This window comes from Mytilus galloprovincialis, chromosome 4, assembly GCF_965363235.1.
Source record: "Mytilus galloprovincialis chromosome 4, xbMytGall1.hap1.1, whole genome shotgun sequence".
Classification (NCBI taxonomy): Eukaryota; Metazoa; Mollusca; class Bivalvia; order Mytilida; family Mytilidae; genus Mytilus; species Mytilus galloprovincialis.
Window position 1 is genome coordinate 13,945,208 of NC_134841.1, and position 15,806 is coordinate 13,961,013.

The 15,806-nt window shown below is 32.4% G+C and overlaps 1 protein-coding gene across 1 annotated transcript in view; it reads left to right on the forward strand.

Moving 5' to 3' along the window:
• The first annotated feature begins 3,658 nt into the window (after positions 1 to 3,658).
• LOC143071411 (uncharacterized) overlaps positions 3,659 to 15,806 on the forward strand; it is a 51,461-nt gene continuing 39,313 nt past the window's right edge. Inside the window, exon 1 of the mRNA XM_076245673.1 lies at positions 3,659 to 4,101. Within this exon, the coding sequence (XP_076101788.1) occupies positions 4,005 to 4,101 (97 nt within the window). The 5' untranslated portion in view covers positions 3,659 to 4,004. The remainder of the gene's footprint in view (positions 4,102 to 15,806) is intronic.

Sequence of the window (15,806 nt, forward strand, 5' to 3'; positions counted from 1 at the left end):
CTTAAAGTCCTTTCTCCATCCATAACATTTCCTACGATTAAATACTGTTTCAAATAAAATAACATGAGAGTCTAAGATGTAATATTTACCCCGAAATAATCTTTCTATACTGTGTTCTCTTAATATTAGCGATCAATGGTAGAGCGATAACCCATTATATCTCAAAGCAGGCTTTCAGAATGTGGATAGTTTATTACAATATTTACAACACCTCGCATTGTGAATACTTTTAGAGTTTAGAGTATAAAGAGTTTACCATTAATGTCTCGGCCAATTCTACTTTCGTTTTCTCTGTTAGGGTAGCCGTACTCTGTAGTGATGGCTTTTGTTTCATTTTTGTTTTTAAATTCTCACAGTATCCTCCAGTTATGGCTGTTCTGAGTATTTTTATCCTGTAGAGGTGAATAATATCTTCATTAGAAAAAAACATCAAAATTCTACTGTATACATTGTCCATGTAGGCATAGTACATCTTTCGTTGTATATTTTTTTTACAATGTCTGTTTACAATTGTGAGTTTTTGTGTTGGACCAATGTATTATATATTTTTTTTTTTTATTTCAATGCTCAGTTAGTCCCCAAAAGTGACTTGGGAATAGAAATATAGTCATTTTAGTCTTCCGACCAGCAGTATAGCCCTCATTAGAGTGGATCTTCCGTTTTAGCTGCGAGGGATGTGCAAGTACGCTGCCACGTCTAATCTGTACAATACTGGAAACGAATTCAGTATTGCTGAGTTAAACTTATCCAGGAAGTGCGTAAAAGCCACTGACTTATCTAATTGCGCCTGATAACGGCATGTATTATTTCTACAGTTTTACAATTCACTGCAGTGTTTGGTAATAAATTCCAATCAATGATAGTTAGTCGGAAAAAACGAATGTTTTCAAATGTCAGTATTTGCTGATAAAAGTTTTAGTTGTATAATGTTTGAATTTCTCTATAGTCTAGTTTTAAATTCGATGTGATGGCTACCAGGTCGTTCACTATTTTGTACAGTTGTACCAGTTACTGTTCTTTCTACTAGGGGTAGAACTATTTAGAAGTTAGAAGTCGTTGTATTCTCTCTATACGGTTTATGTCTTTCTGTAGATATCGGTCACATACAGTGCCTGAGTAATACAAGACAGAACGAACAAGAGAGATGTAGACAGTTTCCTATAAAGTCTTTGTTGAAGTGTTTTAAATGTTCCTCCTAATATATCCTTATGTAGAAAGGTCCGTAATCAAATGGCAAAATCATTAGCTCATTAACAGCAAGTGAATGAATGACAATTGTCATGTTCCTGGTGGGTAAAGGCATTTAATTATTTAGAAAATTCTAAATGATGGATTGAATCTAGTTTTATTGCTAGCTAAACCTCTCACTTATATAACTGTTGACTAGAAACAATGTATGTGTGAACTAAGCAAAACAACCAAAATAAGTAAATAAAGGCAACAGTAGTATACCGCTGTTCGAAATTCATAAATTGATTGAGAAAAAAAACTAATTCGGGTTACAAACCAAAACCGAGGAAAACGCATCAAATATAACAGGAGAACTACGACACAACAGAAACACAACATTAAAATGTAACACACCCAGAAACGAACTATAATACAACAATGGCCATTTTTCTGACTTGGTACAGGACAATTTAGGGTAAAAATGGTGGGTTGAACCTGGTTTTGTAGCATGCCAAACCTCCCGCTTTTATGGCAATGTTAAATATAGCATTAAAGTGACAACAATGCATGACATGACTACAATACAAGTAAATGGGAGAAGATATAGGACAGAGAAACAAACGAATAATAGCTAAAAAGGTACAATGTACCAGGTTTAAAATTTAATACGCCAGACGTTCGTGTCGTCCACAAGACTAACGAGGGACGCTCAGATGAAAAATGTTCGAAAGCCAAAACAAGTACAAACTAAGTAAAGAGCACTGAAGACCAAAAATTCCAAAAAGTTGTGACCAATACAACTAGGGTTTTCTGCCTGGGATAAGAACATCTTTATTGTTCAGAATAGTTCATACTTTTGCAAACAGAATTTTTTATAAAATTACCATATAATAAATATACATGATAAAACCGAAGTGGTAAAATGTCAAAAAAATAAGGGTAACGCATTTAACATAGTATTATAATCTTCATCACTATAAGAACAAACAAAGAAGTCTACAAAGAAAACAAAAAGGCAAACAGACAAAGTATATTAGTGAAAGACAAGATTACAAAAAAAAATACTATAGTACAATGACGGGATGTATAAGTACCGAGCCACATCAATGATTATTACCAAAAATAGACTAAGTGTAAAAAAACTATCAGAACACGGTTTTAAGACTATAAACAACATCAGTACCTAGAATCTATACTTCTAGACCATCTTGTTTTATTTGTGAAGTTGATAAGGAATATATTGTAAAACGGTCTTAGTCTCATCCGATGAGCCTTTTTGAGAGAACAAGGACGAGACGTTCTATGACATACCCCTGATTCATCAATTTTTGCTTAGACACTGGTTTTAAAGCTTTTATTATTTATATGTGTGTGTAATATTATATTATTCTTCGCTAATATGTACACGTATACAGCTGTCTCTTAAAGCGGGAAAGGAGGTAAGTAGGTGCTAAAAGCAGGTAAAGCATTGAAATATTTTTGAAATTGATTAATTCAATCAGCTCAAACTTCACGGTGTTGACATGAATTATCATTGATATAGCCATAATTATAAATTAACTCTTTACTATACTCAATTTTTCTACCCGAAGAATAAATTACAGAGACGTTATTTGGCAAAATCATTCGGAATGAGGGTCCTCCGTGTTCTTCAACTTCGCACTTTACTTGCCCTTTTACACTCTTTGATACGATTTTGATCAGTCTTTTCAGATCTTGCGTATGCAATTTCAATCTTTACAGAATATTTGAATAAGTGCATATATTATAAACTCTAGCTTAAGTGTTTTAAGATTTCAATATACATTGATAAGACGACAGCAGTTTGCAGGGAATCGCATTAGCTATAAAAGGAGTGCGATTGATTGCGTGATTCAGGATAATCGTCTATAGATGCAGACTTCTACTAAGTATAGCATGTCGATGGAAATACAAATATTTTGTTATAAAAATTTGCTGTTACTAAGGTCTGAAACAACCAGCTTTTTGTAGACGGTCAGTAACGTAGTAAGAGGAAAATAAATGAATGTAGATTTGAATGAAACGTATATTTACTGTGTACTTATTAGATAATATTACCATTTGTATAAATACTTCATGTCGTTTTCCTCTTTTATATATTATCAAACAAAATTTCATAAAAATTCAACACATCCCCAAATTACATATTATACTTCGCCCCAATCCAAACATTTATCTATTAAAGATTTCACTTTCAAGTTGGTTTCATGTACATGTATTTGGTAAAAGCTATCTGTGGGAATATACTGTTCCCTAAAGATGTCGTTTTTACAAGTGTACATGTCCGATATTATTGTTTTTGTATTAATTATCAAATAAAACATATTATAGTTCTCCAATCAAATCATTTATGAGTATTAAAGGTAAGCGATAAACTACGTAATACAATGCCTTTAGGCCCAACATGACGAGTTCAGTGATTGATAGTATTTGACAGTTGTCTTATGGATCCCTGTTCATCTCGGCTATAGGCTACGACCATCATTCTTACTTCTTAAGAAAAATACAAAGCTACTCAACACATAATTATTTTATTTCATTGTTTATTTTCTGTTTCCTTTTTATCAAATATGATATGGATGTCCTGTTGATACAAAAGTGAAGATACATATACATACTCGTAAAAGGACATAAGTTAAAACGTTCCGCTTTGATTCACACCTGGATAAAGCACGTGTTTACAGGTGAAAACTGTATACCTATGGTCATTTGTAAACTTCTAAAGATTAAGAATAGATTGTGATTATTGACAAATAATAATGAGAGAATAAGAATCCTAATTGGATCCGTTTAATGAAATATATATCGACATTATGGATTACTCATCAAATTTGTTTAGAGTACAAATAGTTATTGTGATTGTATTGACAGTTATTTTACACAATACAAATGCTAAAAATTCTTCACAAGGTAAGACATTATGTCCTATTATGTTGCGGTTTTATATTCGTATCTAATCTTTATTATTTGTGCATGTTGTGGTGCTGGGGAGACTGTTTCGTTCTTGTATGTCTCAAACGACTCATTCTTGTGTCTTTATTGTTTATGTTACATTTGTTAATTCAACTTTTGGGAGGGGTTATAGAACTGGAGACAATAATGTCGGAGGTTGATTAGGAGGCGCCCCTTGTGATGGAGCTGTGTATAAGGTCAATGCATAGACTTTACATGTTTCACCACAGACGTTCATTAGTTATCCCCTCTTTTTGGTAAATCCTGAATCCGCATCTTAACATTAAAATTGAGAATGGAAATGGGGAATTTTTTTTATATATATAAAAGGAGATAATAGGACTACTTCCATGGAAGGGTAACATTGTGTCACAAATTACAAAAAGGCTTCTATAGATGTAAGGATTACTTCAAAGACGAAGATTATCCAATATATATGCTATCTAAATATTTGTTTTTCATTGAATATGATCATGGTATCTACGTTCAGTGCACTCTTTAACTGGTAAGGTTTGGCAATATTACTAAAGTTGTTAAAACACATTTGAATATCTTGTTTCGTGAATTTAGTAGCAACTGTTTTAAAGTTATGTGGAGCTGTTTAATGAAACGCATTAGATAACTGGATTTCGCATTAATAATTCCATGTTATAACTACTTCCGCTATCAGTTCTATGAATACGATGATTTAACCGCATGATGTAGGTGAAGTTAACTGTCACACACACAATCAACGTTAACTTGTGAATACACTTTTTGAAAATGTTGACAAGGCTTCGGAGCGAAAGCAACTGCATATTTGATACCAGAAACTATCTTTAGTGAACAAACAGATTTATGTCTTAAACCCAAACGATCAAGCAAGAGTTGAAATTATAATGCGAGTTTTGGACAAGCAAATTATTCTAGCGAGATGGACTCAACAAACACGTTTTCAGACAAATATATTCATAATGGTTATATACATTTATATATTATGATTGATTCCTTATTACTGACAGCTATTGTTTTATAACATATAAGCATTTTGCCCTGTCCAAATATTGAATGTTTATCTATATAATATAAAAACTAACACTGTTGTAAATTCTGAGAAAACGTGCAGACAGTTGATATTTATAATTAAAGTTCCATAATCCAAATAGTAAGAAGTCTAAACACCTGCTTTCCTAAACGAAAAAGTAAGTATGAACACATCCCTGGCTTTCAAATTTTTAGTTCTGAGCATTTCTGAGGAAGACAAATACAGAAAACGTCATCGGGCACCATGACGAAATTTACGAACAGTTCTTTTCATAAGTGTACATATACGATGCTGTTATTTCAGTAATCTATTTGTATTTTGTGTATCCTACCGTCGAATTGATGATGAACGTTTAAAGAAAGCAAAACTAAAAACAGTTGCAAGTCGTTTTTAAAAGGATACATTTCAACGTAAGATAGCTGAAAGCTTTAGGTGTTTCTCGGTTCATAAACTACTAGAACACACCCGCGGGGAATTAGAGCGTATGTAAACTGTAAAAAAAACTATACTGACTGGAGAATTTCAGGAGAGATATCAAAAGTCAAAGGTACTTATAGGGACTGGGCACATTTTTTGCCCTCCCCCTATTTTCCAAATACCGATTTTTATACCTTCTGTTTTTCTGTAATCTATGAACATGCATATATACTTTAATTACTATACAGAGAATTTCAGGAGAGGTATCAAAAGTCAAAGATACTTAGGGACAGGGCACATTTGTTTGCCCTCCCCCTATTTTCCAAATACCGACTTGTTGATTATATGGGGAATCACTGAAGCATTAGAGGAACGCGCCCCCCTTTTTAGGTCAGTCAGTGCCCCCCTCCCTTATGAAAAGTTCTGGATCCGCCACTGTAAACTAATTGATAGTAAATAGCAAATATTATTCATTTTCGTTTTCCACCCAAAATAACCCAAACTGAAACACGGTAAGCAAGGATGATACATGCTAGAACTCAAATGGACAGCAGAAAGCAAATTTATATACTTTATTCATAGTCTTTGTATGTTCAAAGTACAGAAAAACACAAACCGGAAGTCTTATCTGACTTCAAGTTTTGTCCAATGACGGGAAAATATCCGGACGTATTCTTTTTCGTTTTTATCCCAAAATAACCCCAACTGAATGATTATAAGAATGGATGACAAATGCGACTATACATGTTACCTATAGGACACAGAGGCATGATGATTAATTTATTGTGGAAGGAGGAGAAGCGACACCCAAAATGAGGTCTTCTCGTTTAATAGTATAGATTGCCTTTTATATAACTTGCTACTTAACAGAAAGAAAAAAATGCAGAAACTGTAAAACACATTGTTTTTCATGATGGGGAATCAATTAGGAACTTTATATGGTATATACATTTGTGAATTTGGTACATCCTTGAGTTTCATTTTCAACTGGCATATCTTTTAACGTTTATCAGAATTCGATGTCTTAGTTAATTCTTATAACAACTAGCGCATTACAAATCACGATTTTACAACAGTAAGTTCGTTACAGTCTTGACTTTCCTTTATTATGTATTTGCACACATTCTAACCAAGAACTATACAAAGGAGTTATGTTTTTAGATCTTTATATCGTTATATGATTGATGATTATTGATATCTATTGTTTAATATACGATTAATTGGTCTATTGTGGATGGATACATGACTCAAATAGGTTGCACTTAACTTGTGGAATAGATTGAAATAATTCCAGATGATAAATAAAGTTGCAGGCTGAACACCTCAAGTTGAACTCCAATAGCTTCATCTTGAATAAAAAAGAAACTTCATATCCATTTAGCATAATAAAATTGAGAATGGAAATGGGGAATGTGTCAAAGAGACAACAACCCGCCCAAATAAAAAACAACAGCAGAGGGTCACCAACAGGTCTTCAATGTAGCGAGAAATACCAGCATGTTCATATCCCAGATTAATGGCATATAAGCAAATGAGTTGGGGAAACAGTATTTGAAAGAAAATATTACATTGTTCTAAAAACATTTTTTAACTCATTCAACAACACGATGCTTTATCGTAAACATCTAAAACCCGTCAGTATCGTGCGTACTGAAACAATTTCGAATATTTGATTTCTCTTCTTTCTGTTTGCAAAATCTTTTACACTATTGGCCTTTATTGTATCTGAAATACGTATCTAGGAAATTGAGATATGCAGGCTCTTTATTTTATCTGTTCGCCCAAGAAACCTATATAGCACTGTTGCAAAGAAGTCAGCCTTTTTTACCTTAAATTAAGCTTACTATAATAGATATATGAGACTTGGCGAAAGTGTATTGTAGTTCAGCTAATTTACATTCTGACTGCTACAGTTAAGGAAATATATTATAATAACCAGTGTTGATGATTGATTGCTGTTTGCTTATCGTTCAGTGGCAAGTATTACATGCATGTTCAGGACGAGAAGAATCATCCATCAATACCATAGACAGGTTAGGTACAGATAAGGTCGACCTGGACATTGGGACTGCCACTAGAAAATTTAGAATTGTAAATGGGAAACAGAAATTTTGCCTTTCAGCACCTGGTTGTTTAACGTACAAATAGCCTGATACCCCCTCTAAGCGACGCATCTGAATTTATTTCCTAATTTTGACAAAAAGTGGCTTCGAAATTATATATCCCGCACATCTAAACAGACGTCCAACGTTGGCAAGGGTTTTAATGTCGGTCGATATATGACCATGGTCAAACATTTCTATACATTAGTTCTCTTGGTATTGACAGTTATGAAATCGTTATAAAATTCTGTTCCTTTTACTCTGTAAGCGAGGCACAGTACTGTTATTGGTCATGATTTTCAAATTGGTCATAATGTACTATGTTAATTCAATCATTTTTTTATGCCCCATTTTTTTGCATTATGTTTTTCTGGTATGTGCGTCCGTTCGTCTGTCCCGCTTCAGGTTAAAGTTTTTGGTCGAGGTAGTTATTGATGAATTTGAAGTCCAATCAACTTGAAACTTAGTAAACATGTTTCCTATAATATGAACTTTCTAATTTTAATGCCAAATTAGGGATTTTATCCCATTGTTACGTTCCACTGAACATGACAGTGTGGATGGGACATCCGTGTATTTAGGACACATTCTTGTTTAACATCGTAAGACGACTAACACTATTTGCTTACATTAATTGCTCACAGATCTATAACTCTAGTTATCAACTATATTGAGGACGATTATATGTTTTATATTGTCATACAAATACGAACCATATCATACCCTAAAGTGTAATACAGACACACACACCGATCTAGGAGCTCAAATTAAACTGATTACCCATTGAAATACTGGTTGCTTCATGCTGACAATTCTTTGCTTTTGAACTGCATGGTGTTAAATTATTTGCTTACGTCTTTTTGGATAGTTGGATACCACAACTCCTTATGTTTGCATTTACGCAGTAGAAGCAAGTCATAAGTTTAACCCACCATAGATCATTGTACTTTGAACATCCCGCACTGAAGGTCAGACTGATGCCCACGAAGGCGGTTCATATTAGCAAAAAATCAGGTCAGGTCAGCCCTTTTGATATATCAAGCAGAAATAAAAATGATGATGATCCTAAAACCCCGATGTCAATTCTTGAATCGTGAACATTTCTGTCTGTGAAAGTATGGGGAGAATTGGGGGCAGATATCCTCTTTATTTTATAACTATACTGTGCAATGGTTTTTGGACCAACAGGATTATCCGTCTAGAATTCAGGTGAAAATGTTCTCTGACGTATATTTTGAAATCGTTGAACGACATTTACTTTTAAGGTTAAATCCTGTAGCTATGACTGTAGATGTATAAACAAGAAGAATGCATGTCATAAAATTTATTGTTTATCTTGTAATGTTGTGCATCCTGTATCAACTTGTGTTTTACGACGTCGATATTACAAAGCCTGTTTTTAGTATGTTTGACAGTGTGCCATTATAAATAAAACATTTTTGGTAAACAAATACAGTTATTTTGTATTAAACATACATCATCATTTAGTTAACTGATTCATTTAAACTTAATTCATTTGTCATTTTAAAAACATTCTTATGTTTTCAAGGTGTTTAAAACTTTTATAAATTATTTCCTGAATTATGTATTATATACGTTGAACCTAAAAAAAAAATCGCTGCGTTACCATAAAAATAAAATATAGACATACATAGAGACATGCTTTACCTTTGCAAATATATTCATTTTATAAAGTTTACTTTAACATTTCAAAACATAATGACCCAATTTAAGATTTAGGCCTTGTAAGTATTTTACTTTCTTCGGTATGAACTACTTTGCTATTGGCTTTCTTTATATTCTTCAACTGTTGGACAAGGACACACTTGTTTATATTCCTCAACTGTTGGACGAGAACACGCTTGTTAACGTCTGTTAAATCTGGTCTAAGCAATATAACTGATTGTAAAACATCGTTTTTACCTTTACATATGCTATGTATGCCATTATACAACATTTGTTAAGTTGGCCAGTAATACTGTTAAAAATGGCATGATATTTTCTTATCCTTATGGCAATATTTATAACGTCCTTGACACGTCAGTAGATCTGTTGATTGTAATAATCTTATATAAGGACAGAGAGAAATGTTGAATAACGTCAGTGAACATGTCAGAAAACTGTTTTCTCTCTTATTCCTGTTCTGTATAAACAAACGTACTGGTGTTGGTAAAATTGTGTTCATTGATATTATTTTTGTAGACTGTAACTGATGCATTGAGCTTTGTTTGTCATTTCGCCGTTTTCTGGCTGTGTGTGTGTGGGGGGGGGGGGGGGGAGGGTCAGTTAGTCTGGTATTTCCCACCCCTCGTGCATTGCTATTAAACCTTTTCCTCGGTTTAGCATTCATATTAATCACATGATCAGGTGGGTTTTTGTTTTTGTTTTACATCACATTAAAGTTACACTTTATTTATTTTTTTCTTTAAAAATGTTCTTTAAAAAGTATGTTTCCGCTCTTCGGTTGATCAAATTTTAAAAAACAAATTTCCAATAGTTCGACCTTCTTATTTGTAGTTGGTGACACACAGATTATAGGAACTTTTCTTTCTTTTTATGTTGATAGATTATATATTTCATCAATTTCGTTTTCTTTTTTTTTTTTTTTTTTACTATATATCAACCAAAGAGAGATTGAGTCTAAGAATCACATGTTTTCAATCATTAATGACACCAAATTCTAGGTGTTCGTGACACTTTAACACAATTTTCTACTTATGTGTTGTGAGACGTGTTATTAACTTAGGATGATATTAGTAAAAGCAAACCTGTATTTTTGCCGATAATACGCCTCTGTCGTCAGATTTTCTTGGTTTTGCGAAGACAGGATTAATTTTGTTAGATATTGAGATAAATATTTTTGGCAGCAAAGATTTCAGTAAAATTGATATTACAAGAAGTACCAAAGTGGTCAACAAAACCCAGAAATCCTGTAAATACAGACATCGCCATGGGAAAAATGAAAATAAGATGAAAAAACAAACTTATATTTAAGAGAAAACAAACGATTGAACAAAACTGGTCATAGTCCAAGTGATCCTTAGGGTTGAGCAATTCTTTTTCCTCTAGCGGCACATATCATTGCAATGAGAATTTAACTGATAATCTTATTCGGTAATTAAACAATCGGGGTATAGAGGATGGGATTGCGGCAACGAAAAGTCAAACATATCCTTAATAACCTTGCAATAACCCCTATGCTGGGAATATCGTCTCAACTGGGGAAAATATACTAATAACATGTACAGGTGTCGGAACAATACATGTTTATACACAGAAGTGGAAAGCTCACAATGGGGATGTTCAAATCATTTCTTAATTTACATTTTCAATCGATCCCAATTGATAATTACTAAATATAAGTCCAGATGTAAACAGAACTGTATCTTCTCATCCGATATTTCAAGATCAATTGGATAGATGCAATCACAACAGTCACCAGACTTTTATCTACATAACATAACATAACTTCGTCAAATTTTCTAGAAGCTCCTGTATAAATTCTGCCTCATAGGAACACGACGGCAAGCAGGACGGTCATTTTTTACAAATGTGACCTTGACATTAATGTTATTCATACCAGTGGAGAAAATAAAATTTGGTGCTGTCAATCACTGTAACACCGTTGTTTTAACTGTACCAAATTAGAATATATATAGCACTTACTTTTTATGAATAATTTGTCTATTTACAACTTTTATATTTGTGATAATGGTTTTGGGTGTTTGAAGTAATAAGTGATAGCGAGCTTAATTTGTCATATTATATGGCAGACTATCTTTATAAATCAAAGTGACTGACTATGGTTCATAGTTTTGAGTAATGTTGTCTTATCATATACTATAGTATGGTATACTATTTTATTAAACTGGTTAACTCTGCAAAGGAAGAATAATGACATGATATGTCGAGTTATGCTTTATGTTAAAACAGACATGTCGTTTCAGCATAGTTCGCATATTTACTGGTGATTGACTATAATGGTTTATAATATAAATTACAATACTGAATAAGAATTGATACTTGCAAAAGATGTATTCGTCTACTACTTTAAATAAATTGAAATCATAATTAGGCATTCAAATCAGCTTTCAACTTTATTGAAACATCGGATTGGAATTTTCAAAACATATTAATGTAGACGGAATTTGAATTCTTTGTACTCATTATTTTTTTTTTTAATTTGTTTTTAAGAACTAGGATCTTCATTTGCTTATATATAAAATTCAAACAACTGTTGCACTTTTTACCTGAAGGGACCTTTAAAAATAAGCATACACCGTCACAAATCCATAGTCCTGACACTGAACTCAAACTGCTAAATAATGTATGCTTATCTGAGTTTATTCGTAAAGTTAATCTAGTCCAACATTACCGTAGCGTAATACAAAATTTACTCTCCAGTAAAAGAAGATCGACAGAAATTAAAAAAGTGTCATATAGTAAGCGAGCAGTTCATCAACATTCGTAAATTTAAGAGGTCATGATAACAAAATTGGTTATTGGTTTTAGTTTGGAATTAATGACTTGTAAATCATTTTCTATTATTGGACAGATGTCATAATGTACATATAAACTATACGATCATGTGATCATGGTTATGAAACACCTTAAACAGTACTCGAAGTACAAAACTTGTTCTCTAACTACTTGCACTTAGTTAGTAAACTTTTATAACCAAAGGAAAGAAAACTGCACATGCATGTACAAATTATTATGAATACGTTAAAGATTGCGATAAACGATTTTTAATGGTATCAATATGTTGCTTTTTTTTTACATCCATACGGAAATCTTTAAATCATTTTAAATTAATAGTTGTAATGTAATATTAATATTGTTTGAGGATATGTTAATTGGATGCGTAAGTTTTAGGTGTTATAGTGCTGCGACCCTACTGAAAAAGGCGAGATCTGAACTTCGAAAATTGTTTTATCAAGAAGTGTGTTATTAGTGTTAGTAAACATTTTTTTTAAACCCACTGCTCATCAATGACATTACATTCTTATTAATTAAAAATGTTATTGTAACATATCAAAACAATATGTTATTTCCGTATCCAACATTTACATTACAACCATCCCGGTGGTCTCGTGGTAGCGTGTATGCCTCGAGTGCGGGGGGTCATAGGTTCGAACCATGACCCGGTTAACCGAAATACTTTAAAATTAGAATGTGCTGTAACTTTAATAAGTAAGCGGCATTAACGAGTACGAATAAAGACGGCTCGGAGTCATGCAGAATAATGTTTCCTGGAAGGGTGACAAGTCTTCTTGTGAGCTTTCACCTTGTGAACTAGCATGTTATAAGATCCGACTCAGCATGTCGGTTTAGTACAAAGCAGGGTTAATATTCACATTACTTTAACATGTTACCAGCCTGACTATACATTTAACTTGCCGCTGGACGCGTTTTACAATCATCCATCACCATCATCTTGACATTACGTGTGTTTAGGTTTGATACATATATTGCAGCATCAACATAAATTGCAGTTTATACTTGTGTCGTAACTTCCGTTGGAAAACATTCACATATTTCGTTCATTTTATTTATCATTCCAACTTAAAATGCATACAAACATTGTATTGAATAATCTACAGTTATACCCCAAATGGGATTGATGGCATACATTAATCAACAAAATAAGTTTACAATACATCATAGAAAACAATAAAAGAACAATACAATATATTCATATGTATATTTCATGCAGTTGTTGAGTCCACCTTTCTCAGTGACCATGACTTTTTTTTAACAAATGGAGCATTTTAAGTCCATTTAATGCTCTTCTATTAAGAACGCATATAACTAATTGTCCATCTTGAAACATCCGATTCCGTCTAGTGTTATGGCTTGTTGCGTTGGATAGCCGAACATGTCCACCATGAAGAATCGCAGTAAATTGAATTTTTTATGATATTATTTTAGTTTGATGTATGTCAACGATGATTTAAGTTTTGTTGTATAGGAAATGGTACAGAGTATTGTTAAACGTTCTGAACCAATATTATAACTCGTGCAATTATTGCGTTTGTAACTTTTTATTCATTTACTGTTCAGCTATAGGGTTTCATGGTTTTGGCATTCTAATTTATGTTTTCTTCTCTCTTTCAATCTTGCCATTGGACTATAACAGTCTCGCAATAATATCTGCGTGCACTTAATTATTGTATAATACAAATATTCCAAATGAGAAACCGTCTGTATTAATTTAAATGTAGTTAATAACTAATACCTTAATCTTTCTTTTTTTTTTCGATTAAAATGTCAATAATATAAACCGATTGGTAGAAAAATTAAATATGTGGTTGAATGCGTTGTTTGGTGGGGATTTTATTGTCACCCAGAAAACACAAGTGATTATCATGAGTAATAATTTGTCTATATCTATGCAATCAGTCACTGTTATGACGGGGGAAACATGTTATCCTTTTAGGAAAAGAAATAATAATGAATCAAATCTGGTAAACAGCTGATAGCTATTCTTGTATGTACATGATATACCGCAACTGTTGTAAATGTTATTGATTGTTTCAAAGGAAAACACCGCAGTTGTTGTAGGAATTTATGTCATGTTTTTTTTATGCATATATATTTTTTTAATTTTACTGTTATGTGTTACATCTTTTGCGCTGTATATGGTTTTACTATACACTGTATGTTCTCGCTTAATTGGTGTTTTTTTTTGTGAAACACCCTTACCAGGGATTTTCTGTATATATATACCTACACTCTATTTGACTTTTCTAGTGTCATATATCTTGAGGGAAACCGAATCATTCAATTTATTATTTATTTTGTCAACGAAATAATATTGAGAGCTATCAAGGGAATGTGACCAATTTCCCCTGAATTTATCGGAAACAATTATTCCACCAATTCATTCTAACATAAAAAAAAAACTTAGTAAAAAGACTGTCATTCGACAATCAATTTAACCAAACAAATGATAGACAGTGAATATGGTTAGATGTTTGTTTTTTTTTTTTTTTTTTTTTATTTTTGAATACATGATATGATGATTTTACACGATTGGACATTGCACTTAAGAGGTAAAATAATCTGGATGTTTCGAAAATTCCTGTAAAAGTGGTTGGTACTGACTGTCACGCATGGAAATACTAGAACATAAATTACGTACATTGGGAATGTGTCACTCTTATTAAAAGAAAAAAAGCAGTCTGGTCAAATAAATAGTTGTTCCGTAATTTATCGTCATTTATATGACTCAGTTGTGAATGATTGGGCTTTATTTTTATTGCTTATTTACCAAAATTTTACATTTTATAACGATTCCGCATTGTTTGGATGCTTATTCATAAACAATCAATTGAAACTGGATTACACAGTTCCTAGTATAGACAAATGTCTTAGAATGGAAGCTAATCACTTTGATTTGTCAGTTATAGAAACTCAGTAGGGGGTAATATTATTTGTATACAGACTTTCCGGTCAATAATGCTATGACATTGCAACTAATTAAGGCAGAATACACAACACCACTATATTATGTCAAATATATAAATTAACTAAACAATGAGATATAAGCGACCGAGATCTTCTTTTTTTCTGTTTTGAAAATTGAATGTACTTAATCGATTGCGATTGATTTTTTTATATATTCAATATATAGTTGAATATGCCTCCAATTCTTCAACGACACAATGACTAATTTCACATTACTCTTACGAGAGAAAATACTCGTTTGTCATAAATATTTCAGTATAGCTTAAGACTATTTTTGTCGTTTTTTTATGTGAAAAGAGCCCCGATATTTGTATAATTTAGTTGCTGTTTTGTTTACTTGTAACCCACAACTCCTTTTAATTATACTAGTTTAGATGGAATCCTCAATTTAATGTAACAAGTCATCAGTAATATGTTTCACTTTTCTAACTTCATATACGCATTTGTTTTTCTTTGTTAGCTATATAACAGGTCATCCGATTAAATATTACAACTGGTACGGAACAATAAAAAAGATGTAGACAAAATAATCACCCATGTGATGAAGAGGCAAAGTTTAGTGAAACCACAAGTCAGAATCGTGGTTATCAAAATATTGACGATGTGTTTTTTTTAGAAGATTTTACAAAATACCAGAGGTTATATCGATT